Below are 18,505 nucleotides of genomic sequence, written 5' to 3'. Positions count from 1 at the left end.
ACCTGCTTCACTATATATATATATATACCCAAAATTCTGACTCTGCTCTGTGCTTGTAATGTGATAGAAAATGTAATTAACTTTTCTTCTGTGTAGTATGAATTTTGCAGAGATTACTTAATTTCATGGTGTAGTAGTTCATTCACTTATAAAAAACATCCACCTTGTCTGAGTGTAAATACCTTTGCTAACTTGTTTTCTAATGAAATTAATTTTTCTGGAAAAGCTTTGTTATCTATACAGTTTTCACCACATATAATAATAACTAAGTGTTACATGTTAAATATAATGTTAAATTAATATGCTTAACTGAACTTTAGCACTATTTTGTTTTTCTAAGTACTACCCTCTGTTGCCACATGTTCCTCACATTTAATGCAATAGCTAGACATCCCTCCTGCCTGATTTTCTATTTTACTCAGTGGAAGGGTGTTATACCGATCACTGGAATGAAACCTCTCAGTACCCTGGACAACTGACTCGCTTTTTCTTCAATTTCAGATGCCTGGGAGAGTCACTGCCAATTTTAGTGATTCTTGTAACTACTCAGGGCAATCTTTCACCCCGGTGATAGCACTTATCTTATGATGGTATGTATCTAACTGTCATTGGTCTCTGGTACTACATTTTGAACGGTTTAATTCTCCATGCATTTCCTGTAAGAAAACTCTCCTCTGATGTGTAGGTATTTTCAAAATCCTCAGTGATTTCTCATTAGTGGGATAATCAGAGGGTGCAGAAGATCTTGTACTTTCAATGGAAACATTTCCTGTAGTCTCATTTTCCACAGCTTTATATGCAAACTTCAAGTTAAATGCAGTCCACTTAACAGAAGGTCTAGTCACTGAATCCTGCCTGATTGTTGTTCATTCTCTCAGAGTGTTTAGTACAGATTAAAAATACAAATGGCACACAGAAATAAATCATACTAAAACTCTACTTATTAAAAAATTACTTAGAAGCAGTTAGCAAAATTGCCTCATGATTAAATTTAGAAAAATACGGTGGGTTCTCAAGGTAAGAATGGCAGACATATAATATAAATGGCCCTGGTATTGTTTAGTCCTGAGTCACCAAAATGATATTATATAGGTTTTAATAATAAAGTACTGAATTATAAAGATATATTTCAGTGGACACTCATATTTTCTTTAAGTTAACTGCATTAGAAATGAAGATTTCTAGTGACCACTCACTGTATCACTGTCATCCCGTTGTTCATCAATTTCATTGAGAAGGCACCAGTAACATCTCCATTGGTCCTAGCCCTGAGAGTTTAGCAAGTGCCACATTGGAGGCTCTTTCAGGGTCAGGGGAATGAGATCCATCATTGTTACTCAGTTTTGGCATATCAAATATGCCATGGGGAGCTTGACAGACTCTGCCGTGCGGGCTGAGAACTAGACAATAAGAGGTTGCTTCCTGGAGTTGGTTTTATAGTCTCTGGTGAGCACTTGTTTACTTTTATTCATTTTTAGAATAACCTCACTATTGCCCCTTTTGATATCAAATACATCTGCAATGTATAATTTTAGTGTCCTAGTAACAGTTGTTCCAGGGTAATTTGAAAGGGTGGAATAAAGAAAGCTACCCACTTTTTTTTCTGGGTAATTCAAATTTAACATAATGTACCAAGATAATTGTTCAACACCTGCTCAAGAATTTCCTAAACTTTTTGAATTCAGGCTTATAGCTAAAGTAACTGTCTTATCAAGGAAAAAGAAAGATGTGAGGCCATTCCTTCCCCAATTTAAAATTATACTATTAAGCTACACTAACCAGAACAGCATAGTATTGGGATAAGGGCGGACTTCCAGACAGAAGGAATAGAATTTGTAATCCAGAGACAGATTCTAAGGTAACCTTCAACAAGTGAGCAAAATGTATGAAGAGGAGTAAGAAAAGCCTCTGCACATATGGTGCTGGGAAAATTGGCTGGCCACATATTGAAAGAAAGATGAACTCATACCATTTCTAATACCATGCACAAAAGTCAAATCAAAATGTATTAAAGGCCTTGCTTCCAGATCAGAATCCATTAATTATATTGAGGGAAACATATGCAGAACATTTCATGACACTGAGGCCAGTAGCATCTTCAGTGACTCAATACCATTGGCCAAGAAAGCAAAAGTGAACACAAACAAATGAGACCATATCAAACTAAGACAGTCTGTCACTGCAAAATAATTGGTGACCAGAATCAATAGACACCACTTAGACTGGGAGATAATATTTTTCCACCACCTATTTGATAAAGGGTTAACATCCAAGCACTGGCAGAACTTTACAAAAAAAATGATACCTGTAAAAATGGGTTGGGGCGGGGGAAGATGAACATTCTCAAAGAAGATATACAGGTGTCCAAAAGGTATTTAAAAATGCTCAGCATCATTTATCATCAGGGAGCTGCAATTCAAAATAACATTGAGATATCATCTCACACCAGTGAGACTGGCGTTCATCACAAAAAAACAAAACAACAATCAACCGGTGTTGACATGGTTATAGGAAATAAGGAACCTCATTCACTGCTGGTGGGAATGTCATCTGGTTCAAACTTTTTGGAAAACAAATGTGAACTACTGAAAAAATCTAGGAATTGGGTTTCAGTACGACCTAGCAATTCCATTTCTTGGTATCTATCCCAAGTTTCCGAAAACTTTATTCAGAAAAGATATTTGCATTCTATGTTCACTACAACGTTAGTAATAGTAGCCAAAGAAGTCTGGGAACAATATACATGTCCAAACACAGATGACTGGGTAAAGTACCAGTGGTACTTTGTGGCATAACTCTTCATACACAATGGAATACTACTCATTTGTGAAAAAAAGATGAAGTCATGCAATTTGCTGCTTAAGTGGGTGGATCTGGAAAGTGCTATGCTAAATGAAGTTAGTCAGAAGAACAGGGACAGATATAGAATAAATTCCCTCATCTTTGGAATATAAAGTTACGTAGTAAGGAAATAAAAGCTCAAAGGCAACAGCAACTGAGAACTAGTCTTTATTAGGAAACAGATCACTCCAGGGAGGGTGGGGGAACAGGAGATGGACAATGGTGAAGGAAGCTGATACTTTCGTGGATTTTGTTATGTTGAAATATTTCATGAATTAAACCTTGCCATTACCGATATTATAAATCATGGGGCCTAAACGTATATATTTAAGACATAGCTCAAAGGACTGCATGCAAAGCATTCAGGGGACCTGGCACTAAGCCCTCAACAGGACAGTATATGCCCAAAAGCAGTGCTCAGAGTGACACAAAGAACAAAACCAGGAACACTCCTTAAATTCCAGGTGTTGTCAGAAAATAAAACCATAAAACACACAACAAGACCAACTATTTTCTTTATAAGCTTTCATATGTTGATTAAACAGTTGGGTGATGATCTTTCTCATAGCTATCACTGATGTATTTTTATTTTCAAATTCTATTGATTTTTATGGCAGTACATGAATGGGATGTTTGAAAGCCCAAGCAAGCTGTAAATCCTTGTAATTTTTGCCATATTTGATTTATAATTCAAACTCCATGTTTTGGATATGACAAATCCAATTAAAACTACAGGATTTAAGAGACCTAATAGTTAATAATCTTCACAGATATTTAATATTGAAATATAATGATCAAATAATATAGCATAATAACATAGTTAATATTTAAATATAGCACTTAATAAATGTTTTTACTTAATAGTTAATTCCATTTAATAATTAATAATCTCTATGGAATTTAATTTAAAAGTCAAAAATTTAAACAAGACTTTTAATGCAAAAATATATTTCTTAAGAAATAGTATCCATTTTGATGTGATAAATTTTATCTACCCTTTGTCAACAAATTTGATAGAATTTGCCTATTCTTGCTTTCTCACCCCAGACTACCTAGTTAACTTGGGCTAAAGGGAATTATAGATCATCTTCTTGACAACCTTTGGGAATTTTCCAGGGTAGCTATATTTGCTGCTTGTTCATCTTCTCATAAAACCCTTGTTTTCCTTATCTCCCTCCCTTTGCCAGTGTCTAGAAAAAAATCACATCTCCAGTTCTTGAGTTTATAATTATGTCAAGCAGAATTTCTCTCCCCAAATTTCTCTGTAAGCCAAAATAATCAATAGTGCTTGTTGGGAGTCAGTAACAGCAAATCTCAGAAGCAGATAAATGAAAAGGACTCCCAGTTTTCACAAACTGAAGATAGCTGAAAGAATGTAGCAGGAGACTGTGGAAATTAGTGATGAGGGGAAATGGAGATTTGACCTAAAATTCCAAGACAAGAAGAACAGGAACAGACTCCAGTTCTATCAAAGGGAAATAATATCCCTGATGCTTTCTCTAGATCTTGGGCACCAGGCAGTAGTTTAGCAAGGCTGATATGTCTAGTGGGTGAGTCTAAAATAAAATACTGTAAATTATTTAGAAGATGGGGACGGTCTTAGTCAAGACCTAGTCTTGGAGTGGGGGAATCAGAATGGTTCCAAAATTTGAATAAAACTCAGCTTGTAGGGGGGCAATCATATACAATCAAAAGTTTTTTTTAAGAGAGATATTGGGGGTGTCAGAACAATAGTATAGTGGGTAAGCTGTTTGCCTTGCATGTTGCCTACCTAGGTTGTTAACCCCAGTATCCCAGAGGGTCTCCCAAGTCCACAAGGAATAATCCCTGAGTGTAGAGCCAGAAGTAAGCTCTGGCCTTAAACAAAAAACATAAAAAAAGAGGGCTTGAGACTGGGAAAAGGAGTGAGATCTTTCATTGACTGCCGTTCTCTATTTTCACAGGTTGCATTTTTCTTCTCTCTTAAAGTCAGACTTTGGCTTATAAAATTGATAAAGGCCTGCATTCATATCAACCTTTTTATGTTTTTTCCTCTTAGTGAGCTCCAGAGATTGTATTTATTCATAAACATTTTGCCATATGTAGCCATTAGAGTTTCTAAGTTTCCAAAGGTTGATCATTTCTTATTCATGTTCAAGAAAATAATTTTGAAAAAACTGTTTGTAATGTTTCCTGTATTCATTTTTCATATTTCCATTTTCACTCAAACATATTTTTGCAAAACCTTCGTATTTTCAGAAAGTATTCTCTGTATCTTTTGACACTCCATTTTTGAAATATCACTGTCTAAATTTGCAGCAGGTGTCAAAGAATTATCACCTCACAACTTTCATTTTGCAGTTTTTTGACATTGAAGTAGCAAAGACGGCCATATTCAATGCTGAAACAGCAAAACAAATATCATGGAGAAGGAGTTTTAAAAAATATCTAATTATTATGCAAGCAGAAGTAGTTTTTCGTAAATACTGTTGAAATGTTGTTTCTATACAATTCTATTCGAGTCTTGGATAAAAGATGCTTCCTCCAGCAAAACATGGAGACATGTACATAATTTTAGTTTAGCACTGCACTGTAGCACTGACCTCTGTTGTTCATTGATTTGTTTGAGCGGGCACCAGTAATGTCTCCATTGTGAGACTTGTTGTTACTGTTTTTGGCATATCAAATATGCCACGGGGACCTTGCCAGGCTCTGCTGTGCAGGTGGGATACTTTTCATAGATTTCCAGGCTCTCCAAGAGGAACAGAGAAATCAAACCCTCGTCGATCACATACAAGGCAAATGTCCTACCCATTGTGATATCACTCCAGCCCATGATTTTAGTTTAGGAGACTTAATTATTTTTTATCTTAAATAAACTTTCACATATAAAGTCATTTATATAAATATATAAAGAATTATGTATAAAGGAATGTCTTAAGGGGTCAGAATGATAGTATAGCAAGTAGGGCATTCACCTTATACATGGTTAACTTGGGTTTAGTCCCTGGCATCCCATATGGTCCACTGAACCCACCAAGAGTCAGAGCAGAGAGCCAGAGCAAGTCTTGAAAACCTCTTGAGTGGCCCCCCCAAAATCAAACAAAATATGACTCCTAAGTTGCATTTGTGCTCTGCCCACATTTATTCCACACCTAAACAACTTTGGGCTATATTTACTTATATAAAAGATAATGAACAGAACACAATACTTTTGGTTTTTCAGCAGAAAATTAAATGATTATGCTTACAAGAGAAAGAAGACTGAGTATTTTAAAAATAATTCAACAAATATAGACAACATAGAAATTCTGTTAAACTCAAATTCCTGAAGGCATACTTGTAATTGGTCCTTGGGTATATGTCTTTTTCTTTAGAAACATATTTTACAGCGTGGGTTTCATGCACAATTTCTGAAGAGCAATGAAGGATGCGAGAATAAGAGTATAGTGATAATAGGAGATGTGTATAGTGTAATATGTAATAGTATAGTGTAATAGGAGATGAAGTGGGCCAACTCTGATCTGCTCCAAGAATTCATCTCCACAAATATATGTTGGATCCATAGATGGTAGAGCACCAGGAGTATCTTTCTTTTTTTAAAAATTTTATTGAATCACCATGAGATAGTTATAAGATTTCATGTTTGGGTTACAATCACACAATAATCAAACACCCATCCCTCCACCAGTGCACATTCCCCACCATCAATATCCCCGGTAAATTACCCTTTTCTATACTTTCCCTGCCTCTATGGCAGACAATATTTTCCATACTCTCTCTCTTTCTACTTTTGGACATTATGATTTGCAATGCAGATACTGAGAGGCTATCATGTTTGGTCCACCAGGAGTATCTTTCTTTGAGGATACATAGAAGATTCTGTATGCATATCCAGGGACACTATGATCTTACCTTGATGGTAGCCAGAATCACCTCCATTATAGCACACTGCCTGGGAGTTAGACCCTTGGCATCCTCTCGAATCATATGCTCCTGGAAAACAAGGTAAGAATTTCTTCAAAATGACTCATTCATTTTATTTAGCAAAAGCCATTCATATAATCCCCACACAGAAGCATCTCTCTCTGAAACATCTTCGTGTGAACATGTCTTAGATGATTATTTGGACTAATGTTTACTTAAAGGGTAGTATTTTGATGATGAATGTCTTTATTTTACAATTGCATGCTAATGTTAGAGAAAAATGGAGAGAGAAACGTTGCAAAAATATTTCAAAGTTTTTTCCTTTAATTTCCTGCTTATACTTTGTCACAATGAGGAAAGTCAATCATGGGATTTAAAAAGTGAATTTGACTGTCTCTTAATCACAATTCCTAAAACCTATTTTAAACTTAATCTCAACTAGGGAGCTTAGCTCAATCGTAGAGTACATGCTTCGTATTACTGGGGACCTGGTTTGATCAGGTTTGTTTGAGGCACCCAAACAAACAAGAAAAAGCACATAATTGTTGCTTCTACAAGTATGGGAGTAAAAGAAGCCTTTACACTCAGATAGTGGGTATATAAACTTGTTAAACTTTTATGGGAAATGGTATTAGGCCTTTCATTATGCTAAAATATAGCACTGTAGCACTGTCCTCCCGTTGTTCATCGATTTGCCCAAGCAGGCACCAGTAACGTCTCACAACAAATTGTGAGACTTGTTGTTACTGTTTTTGGCATATTGAATACATCACAGGTAGCTTGCCAGGCTTTGCCTTGCAGGCAAGATTCTCTCGGTAGCTTGCCAAGACATTGCCTATAAAATATTTACAGGGTAAAGAAAATCTCGTAATTATATATCTATGCATATGTCTGAAAAACACTAAAAATGTGGTTATCTGAGCTTATATAGACTTTCCTATCTTCATTAAAGCATTATTTACAATAACTGAGCCATAAACCAACTCTCTAACAGCAGATGAATGGATAAAGCTTGATCAATATACACATAGGAAATGAGTTAGTTATAGAAATATGTGATTTTATTACTGGAGGTGAGTTATGCTAAGCAAAACTTGTATATGGTATATAACACAAAGAGCCAGTGAACATACCAAGTCAAATTTAAACAAGTCTTTGGATTTTGACTGGATAACTGGGATTATTAATGAGAGAGGGAGATAGGGCTAAAAGAATAGAGGAAATATATAATTATGCAATAATACCGTCAATATTTAAGTAAAGTAAAGTAAAGGGCCCTCCCGTTGATCATCGATTTGCTCGAGCGGGCCCAGTAACGTCTCCATTGGAGACTTTGTTGTTACTGTGTCTGGCATATCGAATACTCTCGTTAGCTTGGCGGGCTCTCCGAGAGGGGCGGAGGAATCGAACTCGGGTCGGCCATGTTGGCTGCGTGCAAGGCAAACGCCCTACCCACTGTGCTATCGCTCCAGCCCGTCAGTCATTCCTAAAACAAGTCCTAGAGGTAATTGAATTTGGCTCTTGAAAGTTTAATATTTTAAATAATTTTTCAAAATTTTACAATTTTACATATTTTACAATAGTTTTTCCTTATTGTCCCTTTTCAACAGTCTCAGCCAATCATTCAAAAGTTATGTAGGGAAATCTTGGTAGAAAACTGAAGCTATATTAATACATATAAATTTGTCTAAAAGATTAGTTTGATATATTGACTCTCCCTTGTCCTAATTAATTCCATCTCCTCAGGGCTTCCAATATCTTGAGAAAATTCATTAGATTGACAACATCTGTCCATCTTAATTGACAACACCCCACAGATTGAGTGCTGGTAGCATTATAGGTGATTGAAAGACACTATTCAATTAAAAAAAGACTTTCATCTTTCTGAATCTAAAGTTCTAACCTCTATTGATACCTAAATGTAAATTTGAGAAAAACCTATATGTGTAGGTATGATTTGATTGGGCCGGGGCCGGAGCGATAGCACAGTGGGTAGGGCATTTGCCTTGCACCTGAACTGACCCAGGTTCAATTCCTCTGCCCCTCTTGGAGATCCCAGCAAGCTACCGAGAGTATCCTGCCAGCACGGCAAAGCCTGGCAAGCTACCCGTGATGTATTCGATATGCCAAAAACAGTAACAACAAGTCTTACAATGGAGACGTTACTGGTGCCTGCTTGAGCAAATCGATGAACAACTGGAGGACGGTACAGTACAGTACAGATGATGTGATTACAGTGCCTTCGGTCTGTAATCAAAGTTACCTCTTTTCATATAGACCACATTTTTTCACATCAGCACACATGGCTTAGTTGGTGGAACATTGGTGCTATTTTACTATTCTTTGTTCTCTTAGCTATCTTTTTGGTGCAATATACAAATTGCTCAATTATACTCAGTACCTCCTCCTTTTATTCCAGGCTTTGATTTATTTTATTTTTTAGTAGATGCTGTGATTTCCTGAAGAAAATCTCTGTCTAACGTTAGCTTCTGAGCCCATGCCAGGCTGTTTTCACCGGGGCCCCTCAGAGGGGGGTGGATTGAGTTTCCCTCCCCGCCCCAAGCAGAACCCTGGCAGCTGAAAACCTCCAGAACCCAGTCACAACCATGGTCAAGGCCACTCTCCATATGCTCCGAAGAGCCTCAGGCATGAAGGAACCAGTAAAAACTCAACTGCCCTACTCAATAGAAAACATCTTAAATTTGAAGGAAAAGAAAAAATAGTAAAATTCAGTCCTAAATTTTTACCTGATTGATACTTAATCAGATTGTTAGATCACTGATCCACATTTCCATTGTATGTGGATGGTTTCTTGCAAAGTTGTAGTTAGCATATTATTTTCTACAGACTAGGCTTAGTAAAGATAAATTCTTATTACCTTCAGTTTGGATAATTGTCCAAGATCTTTAGCTGCACTGAAAATCATCTGGGGTCCCTGGAAACACAGAATATCTTGTGAATTTAGGTAATCTCAACAAAACTCAGAGAAACAGCTTCATGATATCAAAACAGAACATGGTAGTGATGAGAGTTATGAAAGAAATTGTTATCAAAGAAATTGAAGATACTTTAAAAATCTGAAGACAAAAGTAAAGTAAAGGCCATCCCGTTGATCATCAATTTGCTCGAGCGGGCCCAGTAACGTCTCCATTGGAGACTTTGTTGTTACTGTGTCTGGCATATCGAATACTCTCGGTAGCTTGCCGGGCTCTCCGAGAGGGGCGGAGGAATCGAACTCGGGTCGGCCATGTTGGCCGCTTGTAAGGCGAACGCCCTACCCGCTGTGCTATCGCTCCAGCCCTTTTAAAGGCCCTCCCGCTGATCGTCGATTTGCTCGAGCGGGCCCAGTAATGTCTCCATTGGAGACTTTGTTGTTACTGTGTTTGGCATATCGAATACGTCACGGGCAGCTTGCCAGGCTCTGCTGTGCGGGCAAGATACGACAGATGCTAATATACAAATTAGACAGATGCTAATATACAAATCATTATTATCATATGATGAATGATATTGTATTTCATTAAGTGTGTTTTTAAGTTATGCTAGCACATTTAAAAATTAAAACAAGAAAGTTTTACATTATAGTCACAACTCAGCTTTTTATGAAGAAAAAAATGAGACTTAGAAATATGAAAAAAATTATTGGACATACCAGACTAGAGTTAGCTACCAGAACAATAAGAATTCCAGAAGGGCTGAGAGTGAATAGAGTGGAGACCGTACTTAGAGAAATAATGTTAGAGATTTTCCCCAAACTAGGTGGAAAACCAAACAAAGCTATTCAAGAATCTAAGAGAACACCCAAATATTGGACTCCAAAAGGTCACAGTATTATTTCCATTTACATCACATCCATTTACTTAAATGAAACATAATTAGATGAATTTTTAAAGTATATCAAAGTTTAGCTTTAGGAGCATTTAATAGGAAATACTCACTGTTTGATCTGCCAGAGGGGGAAGAACAATTTGCTTTTCTATTTTGTTAAGAACTATCTTCCATAGTTCTTTCAAAACTCGCTTAAGAACTGTTTTCTCACAGATTTTTGCTGAGAGGCTTAATCTGAAATAAAAAATATAATCACTTGTTTATCATACATTAGGGGTAAGCTTATTCCCAGATAAGACGTTTTATATTTTCAGTACTCACTGTTCAGTACACGAATAGGCTTTTAAGAGCTAACTCTGGGGCTGGAGCGATAGCACAGCGGGTAGGGCATTTGTCTTGCATGCGGCCAACCTGGGTTCAATTCTCAGCATCCCATATCGTCCCCCGAGCACCGCCAGGAGTAATTCCTGAGTACAGAGTCAGGAGTAACCCCAGAGCATCGCTGGGTATGACCCAAAAAGCAAAACAAAACAAAACAAAACAAAAAACCCTAACTCTAATTTAAAGTAGTACAAATTTCCAGTCTGACTCAGGTTTGGTTCTTCCGCCCCTCTCGCATGGCAAAGCCTGGCAAGCTACCCATGATGTATTCGATATGCCAAACACAGTAGCAAGTGTCACAATGGAGATGGTACTGGGCCTGCTCGAGCAAATTGATGAACAACGGGAGGACCGTAACACAGTGAAATTTCCAAGTCTATTTCATCAAACTATATATTAGTTTATCCGATATTTGATAGAACATAAATGCTGATAATTATTTTCTTAAATTATTCCCTAAATTGACATCAAGCCCCTAAAGAACATGAAGTTCACTTGCATTCCTGCCTTAAATATAATGCATGTTCATGGTAAACACCATGCTCAGTCTAAACACCAAAATATGGTCTTCTTTTTGCTACCAATGTGAGGTAATAACAATGCATTTTTGTCATTACCTCATAGTGGACTAACATGAACACACGGGAAAATATGCTTAATAATAATTCCACTCAACCACCACAATTTGCCATTGTCTCATTGTTTTTAAACTTTTTGAAATAAAATATGTGAGGGACAGGCCCAAAATGGACCACCACCAAAATTAATTTAGCTTAGCTTAATAGGAATCTGCATTACAAAATAACTGGTTTTTCAAGAAACAGGTCTAGATAAGGTTTTTCAGATCTGCTTTACAGGAGCCTGCACTGCAAAATAACTGGTTTTTCTGCCCCTGAGCAAGGCATTCAGATACATGTACTCGAAGGGTGAGGGTCAGACCAGTTAACTGGATGTCTCTCACAAGACTCATGTTGCAAGACCCAGGACTGCCCTAAAAACCAGGAGTTTCCTAAGCACTGATGCAAATGCTGATCTTTAAACTATAGGCTAAGAAGTGACGTACCCTTAATTGGATTGGTTAGGAAAGTATCTGTTATTACAAATCTATTGGCTATGAAATGCGTGGGCTCTGCTGTAACTGTCAGTAAAGGCCTATGTAAGATCTCCTTTGAAGAAGTTTGGAGTCTTTACCCAACCTGCCAGACCTGCATGTCTGTGTAGGTGGTTGGACCCTGGCTAACCAGTCTTACAATAAACCCTGCTTGCTGTTTGCAGTCTCTGAAGTCTCTTTGTCGTTAAAGGGAGATTTCGATCTGCGCTCAAACAACTAAATATGTAATTGTTTTTATTTATTATTTAGCTGGGCTGGAGTGATAGCACAGCGGTAGGGCATTTGCCTTGCACACAACCAACATGGCCTGAAAGGATATATATTAGGGCATTAAATTCTTGTATGCTTCAGCTAACTTGCAACATTGCTTTCTGTAAAACTGCTTGGCTGCTTTGCACCTGGGGGAGGGGGGGAACTTGGAATGTGAACAGGGCATAACTTCTTTCTAAACCAAGTGTGACAGGATTCAGGTGTATTTACTGTTCCTGAAATGTATTGTCTCAGTAAAGCACCCTGCAGACTTGGGTAAAGGATAACTCAGGATGCAGGTAGATTGCCCATTCCGGGAATGTATTGTCTTAGCAAGACCCCTGCAGATGTCTTGGGTAAAGGATAACTCAAAATGTGGATGGTTGAGGGAGATCACTTAAGGCTTAATGATTCCGGCTATAACTTTGCTTGTGCTGACAATCAATGTACGTAAATGCTGATCTTTGAATCTATAGGCTAAGGAGTGAGGTACCTTTAAATGGATTGGTTAAGAAAGTATATGTTGTTACAGGTCTATTGGCTATGAAATGTGCGGGCCTTGCTGTAACGGTTGATGAAGGCCTATGTAAGACCCCCTTTGAAGAAGCCCGGGGCTCTCAGCCACTGCCCACTCTGGGGTATGCTGTGGAGCCCCAGCATGCTGGTCTAAATAAACCCGATTTGTACTCCTGCAGGAATTGTGTCTGTCTGGTTTCTCCGCGCCTCCTAGGGCCAGGGGACTCCCAATCCCAACAGGCCAACCCGAGTTTGATTCCTCCGCCCCTCTCGGAGAGCCCGGCGAGCTACTGAGAGTATCTCGCCCGCACAGCAGAGCCTGGCAAGCTACCTGTGATGTATTCGATATGCCAAACACAGTAACAACAAAGTCTCCAATGGAGACGTTACTGGGCCCGCTCGAGCAAATCGATAAACAACGGGAGGACAGTGACAGTGACAGCTGAAATTATTTTTTTCCCTTTATTTTATTTTATTTTTTTTTAAAGTTGTAGATTTACAATTTTTTGTGCTCTGGTTTCAATTATACAATGATCAGATACCCATCCCTCCACCAGTGCCCATTTTCCACCACCATGGATAATATCCCTCCCACCCCCATCCCCCCATCCCCCCTGTCTCTGTGGCAGGGCAATCCCCTGTGTTCTCTCTCTCCTTTTGGGTGTTGTGGTCTGCAAAAGAGGTATTGAGTGGCAAACATGTTCAGTCCATAGTCTACTTTCGACATGCATCTCCCCTCCTGGGAGGATCCTCCAAACATCCTTTATTTGGTGCTCCCTTCTCTATCTGAACTGCCCTATCCTCTAGGATACCCGGCTGGCCTCTAAGTTATGGAGTAATCCTCCTGGTGCTGATCTCAGCTATTCTTGGGTATTAATCTCATACTTTGTTACTTTATATCCCCCAGATGAATGCAATCTTTCTATGTCTATCCCTCTCTTTCTGACTCATTTCGCTTAGCATGATACTTTCCATATTGTACCACTTGTATGTAAATTTCATGACTTCATCTTTTCTAACAGCTACATAGTACTCCATTGTGTAGATGTACCAAAGTTTCTTTAACCAGTCATCTGTTCTTGGGCATTCAGGTTTCTTCCAGTTTCTGGCTATTGTAAAGAGTGGACAGCTGAAATTATTATAATTTAGGTAGTAGTGTTTAAATTTATGGAATTGATGTACAAAGCTATTTACTATAAACCACTACTTACCAAAGTAAGATGTTCCTTCATCCTACCCCTGTGTCACTTTTGGTTCACCCTTCCTTCCCCTCATCCATACACCTATTCTTTACTAATTGACAATTATGGTAACATACTGTTACCACCCTTTGCCACCACCCATGTGTTTCAGACCCTCTATCTGTGTTCATCTGTAACTTCTTCAACTCATTTGTGCCCTCCACCACAGAAGCTAGATCAGATGACATTCCCACCAATAGTGAGTGAAGGTTCCTCTCCTGCCCCACTTATTTCCAGTTTTATATATCAATATCTTTGCTTTCAGCTAAAGCCATCCTGAAAGTTATCTCTATCATCTTTATCTAAATACATTACTCATATGTGTGACAATATAGATAGAAGACCCTAAAATTTTCACAAAAAATTAAAAAAATTAAGAGAAAAAAACCAGTAAAACCAAATAGCAGGTTGCAATATTAATATGCAAAAATGTATTCCACTTCAACATGAAAACATTTAACTGGGAAAGGTATAAATCAAACTATCTACCTCATTTAAAATATTGTGCCCTGGTGCAGGAGAGACAGTATAGCAGGTAGGTGTTTCTATTGTACCTGGCTATCTGGATTCCCCAGCATCCAATATGGTCCTCTGATTACTGCCAGAAGTGATTCCTGAGTGCAGAACCAGGGAGTAACCTCTGATCACCATCGGTTTTTGCCTCAAAACTGATAGATAAATAAATAAAAATAATGTGTCCAAATATCAAATACCTAGGAATTAATTTAACAAAGGGCATGAAAAACCTAAACTGTGATAACTATTAGAGACTTTTGATAGGAATTAAAGAGAACACCAGAGTATCCTATCTTACTCAAAGCACACAATATAAGCTTGATGTTATTTCCATCAGATTCTTGATGACATTCTTTAAGAAATAAGAATGAGCACTACTGTAGGATAACACTGTTCAGTCCTTCCTGCATAGCCTCAGGTAGTTTAGGTTTATTGGGTTGCTCCCATCACAGTGTTCCCATTCCTCTGAGTTTATTTGTAGCTTCTTTTTTTGTGCTCTGTTACCTTGTAAATATTGTTTTTTCTCTTCTCCCTAAATCCTTTTCATAGTTTATTCAGAGCAATGTCCTTTTTGTATGAACACAAGAAGACATGCTTTTGTAATGTGACTCTCAAAACATGCTTTTGTAATGTGACTCTCAAGACATGCTTTTGTAATGTGACTCTCAGGGATATTTTCCTTCTGGGCATCTGTTCTCTCACCTAAGCCTCAGCTGCCCTCACTTCCTAGTGCCCCTAAAAGCAGGGTCCCAACTAGGGACTGGATGGAACCAGGGCAAGCCATAAGCTATGTGTTACCCTTGCATTGAGATGGGCCTGGTCAAAGTGCCATAATGCTTAACTATAAGTTAAGAGCTTGGTCATGGACAAATGCTGTCATGATCCAAACATAATAACTAGATTTGGACCCTGCTAGGGTTAGAAATGATTAATCTGGCCTGAGTGCTGTAGTCTGAGTCTGTGGCAAAATGTCCTCAGGAGAGCTGCCCAACAAGTCTCAATGTTATCTCTTACTGTGTCTATACAAAAATAGCTAGTATTGATATGTTGATAGTGAGGAGAAGAGGATAGTGAAGATACTGAGGAGAAGAGGAAAATACTTTAGAAAGCATTTTGCCCTTGGGCAGTCAGGAAGGGCATTAGTATGCCTTTTAGGTGGTGTTCCCTTTGAACTTGATGGGCCCTCAGGGAAGGCTTTCTTATGTTGATTTGACTATCTGATTGGGGGCAGTGTCAGCCTGGAGAAATAGGGGAGTGAGAGAAAGAGAGGTGGGGGGACACTGGAGTGAATGAAGAGAGGATTGGAATAAACTGTAACTAAGACCAACCAGCCTGGCTCTCCTCTCTTCCTTCATCTGCCCTTGGCCAACAGCCATCCTGATCCAAGCCACACACAGTGGCTCTAGGGCACCAAACGCAGAACGCAGACAGACGGTGAAATAGAGCCGTCTGGAGAGCCCGTGAACACACAACCTTCTGTGTGCATAGTTTTTTACACACTGCTAAATTGTACGAAGGTCTAAAAACCCATGAACAGGCAAAGTCATCCAGAAAAAAACTATTATTTTAATGTGTACTTGATTGATCTCTTTGTATATATTGTAAGATGATTAAGTTTAGCAACGTTATCACAACACTGTTATACTTTTTCAGTTTGTTTGCTTCTGGGTCAGACCCAGCAGTGCTCAGGGCTTACTCCTAGCATTTTGCTCAAGGATCACTCCTGAAGATGCTCAGAGAACTGTGGGTGGTACTGGGAATCAAACCCAGGTTGATCACCTGTAAGCCAGATTCCATACACCCCAATAACTCTCTGGCCCATGAATATAAATTTTTATAACTATTGTTGACAAATTGTACACTATATCGTCAAGACCTCTTTATCTTATAACTGAAAACTTCTACCTTTGGACCACCTTCATTTCTCTTCCACTGCCACACACACATACATTTGAATAATCAAAAATACTTTTATTTTTAAAAATGGAAAATTTATCAATTTTAGTAGGTGTAAATCATGTTCCTAAAATTCTCTTGAGAAAAAATGATAACAAGATGTAGCCTTTGTGTAACAGGTTAGAGAGAAATCTCTTCTGTTCTTATTTCTCTTAATTCTCCTACCATTTTAGAATGAAAAATAGGTCCAGAGAAAGGAAAGAACTGTTCAAAGAAGTCAAGCATATGGTAAGGGTTGAGATTCAGTTAGCCTTTACCACTAAATCAAGTAAACTTCAGTACCTAAAGCTGCCCTTGTAATAAGCCACAGGGATATAAGAAGAAGCAGTGTTTCATATGTACTTATGAAGTATGTGCTTACTATATGATAATACAATACTGAACTGCTTGAATATATCTGTTACTCAAAGGGCCAAAGATTGGTCACATATTCCAGAACAACCCAATTGAGTCCCTAAGCACTCTGCAAAATTGTGGACAAAGAAATTATAACCTGAGTTTGGTTATAACAGTCAGAATTAAAATATATACTATTTAAACATGCATATTAGTGTGGAGCGATAGGACAGCAGGTAGGGCATTTGCCTTGCACATGGCCGACCCGGGTTTGATTTCTCTGTTCCTCTCGGAGAGCCTGGCAAGCTACCGAGAGTATTCCGCCCACACAACAGAGCCTGGCAAGCTCCCTGTGGCGTATTCGATATGCCAAAAACAGCAACAACAATTCTCACAATGGAGACGTTACTGGTGCCTGCTGGAGCAAATTGATGAACAATGGGATGACAGTGATACAATGATACAATTATAGTTTTTATGGAGATTTTCCAAAGACTACCTTGAAGATCTTCAAGCCATGATTAGTTATTTTAAATGTAAAAAGGGTGGACATAATAACTGCTTACTTAATTTAATTAGAGTTAGCTTACTTTATAATGCAAAATGCATAGCAAATAATTTGAAATATACTGTATCACTGACCACAGAACCAATTAATCAATTTTAAATGACCAGTATTTCAGTTATAGTGACTTCCTGTCTTGGAAGTGACAGATTTCCTTGAAATATTAACTAATGTTTCTCTTCCATAATTTGAATGTCTATCCCTGTTTTTCATAAATCCAAACTCTATCCTTTTGTCAAAATCCAATCCAAATAAAAGTTTTAGTATCTGAAGAGAAAACTATACCTTTATATTTTCCTGTCTATGTTACTTTGATTATTATTATTATTATTTTCATAACAACAGACATCACCAAGAACACTTTATCCAGCAAAATTCTCACTCAGACTCAAAGGAACAATACAGTACTTCATAGATAAACAACAACTCAGGGACTTCATAGATTCAAAGCCAACCTTAGAAGAACTGAAAGGGCTACTGGAAGGCAAGACAAACTGCACAAACACAAAAATCTTCTACAGAAAGATGGCACAAAACTCCTTGAAAATAATCTCTCCCAGTGTCAATCATCTAAATGCACCAATTCAGAGACATAGTGTTGCAAAAAGGATTAAAAAACGGAACCCAACATTATGCTGCCTACAAACAAACACATCTGAATAGTCAGAGAAAACACAGACTCAAAGTCATAGAATAGAAAATTCTTCAAGCAAACAACTCCCTCAAAAAAGCCAGGGTGGCCATACTAGTATCCGACAACCTAGATTTCAGGCTTAAAAAGATTATAGAAGGCAACATGAATGGTATTTCTTAATAATCAACGAATATGTGCATCAGGAAGACATTACACTCCTAAACATATGCGCACCCCAAGAGGGGCCAGCAAAATACTTAAAACAACTGCTATAGACTTCAAGGAGGACATTGGTAACAATACAATAGTAGTTGGAGACTTCAACACTAGCTTATCATCTCTTGATAGATGAACAAGACTAAAACTCAGCAAGAAAGTACTGGCCCTGAAGGAAGAAGTGGAAAAGAGAGAGCTAGTAGATATAT

General features: G+C 38.0%; 1 protein-coding gene across 1 annotated transcript in view; it reads right to left on the bottom strand.

The window, feature by feature from the left end:
- Positions 1-18,505, bottom strand: part of UNC13C (unc-13 homolog C) — a 626,361-nt gene that overhangs the window by 64,977 nt on the left and 542,879 nt on the right. The window contains exons 26-28 of the mRNA XM_056115400.1: positions 10,686-10,809; positions 9,626-9,682; positions 6,736-6,816 (exon numbers count right to left, since the gene is read on the bottom strand). Of these exons, the coding sequence (XP_055971375.1) occupies positions 6,736-6,816; positions 9,626-9,682; positions 10,686-10,809 (262 nt within the window). The remainder of the gene's footprint in view (positions 1-6,735; positions 6,817-9,625; positions 9,683-10,685; positions 10,810-18,505) is intronic.

The sequence above is a fragment of the Sorex fumeus genome, unplaced genomic scaffold (genome assembly GCF_029834395.1).
Source record: "Sorex fumeus unplaced genomic scaffold, SorFum_2.1 ptg000029l, whole genome shotgun sequence".
In the NCBI taxonomy this organism is placed as follows: domain Eukaryota; kingdom Metazoa; phylum Chordata; class Mammalia; order Eulipotyphla; family Soricidae; genus Sorex; species Sorex fumeus.
The sequence above is the reverse complement of the archived record's forward strand: the minus strand, read 5'-3'. Positions and strand labels throughout refer to the sequence as shown.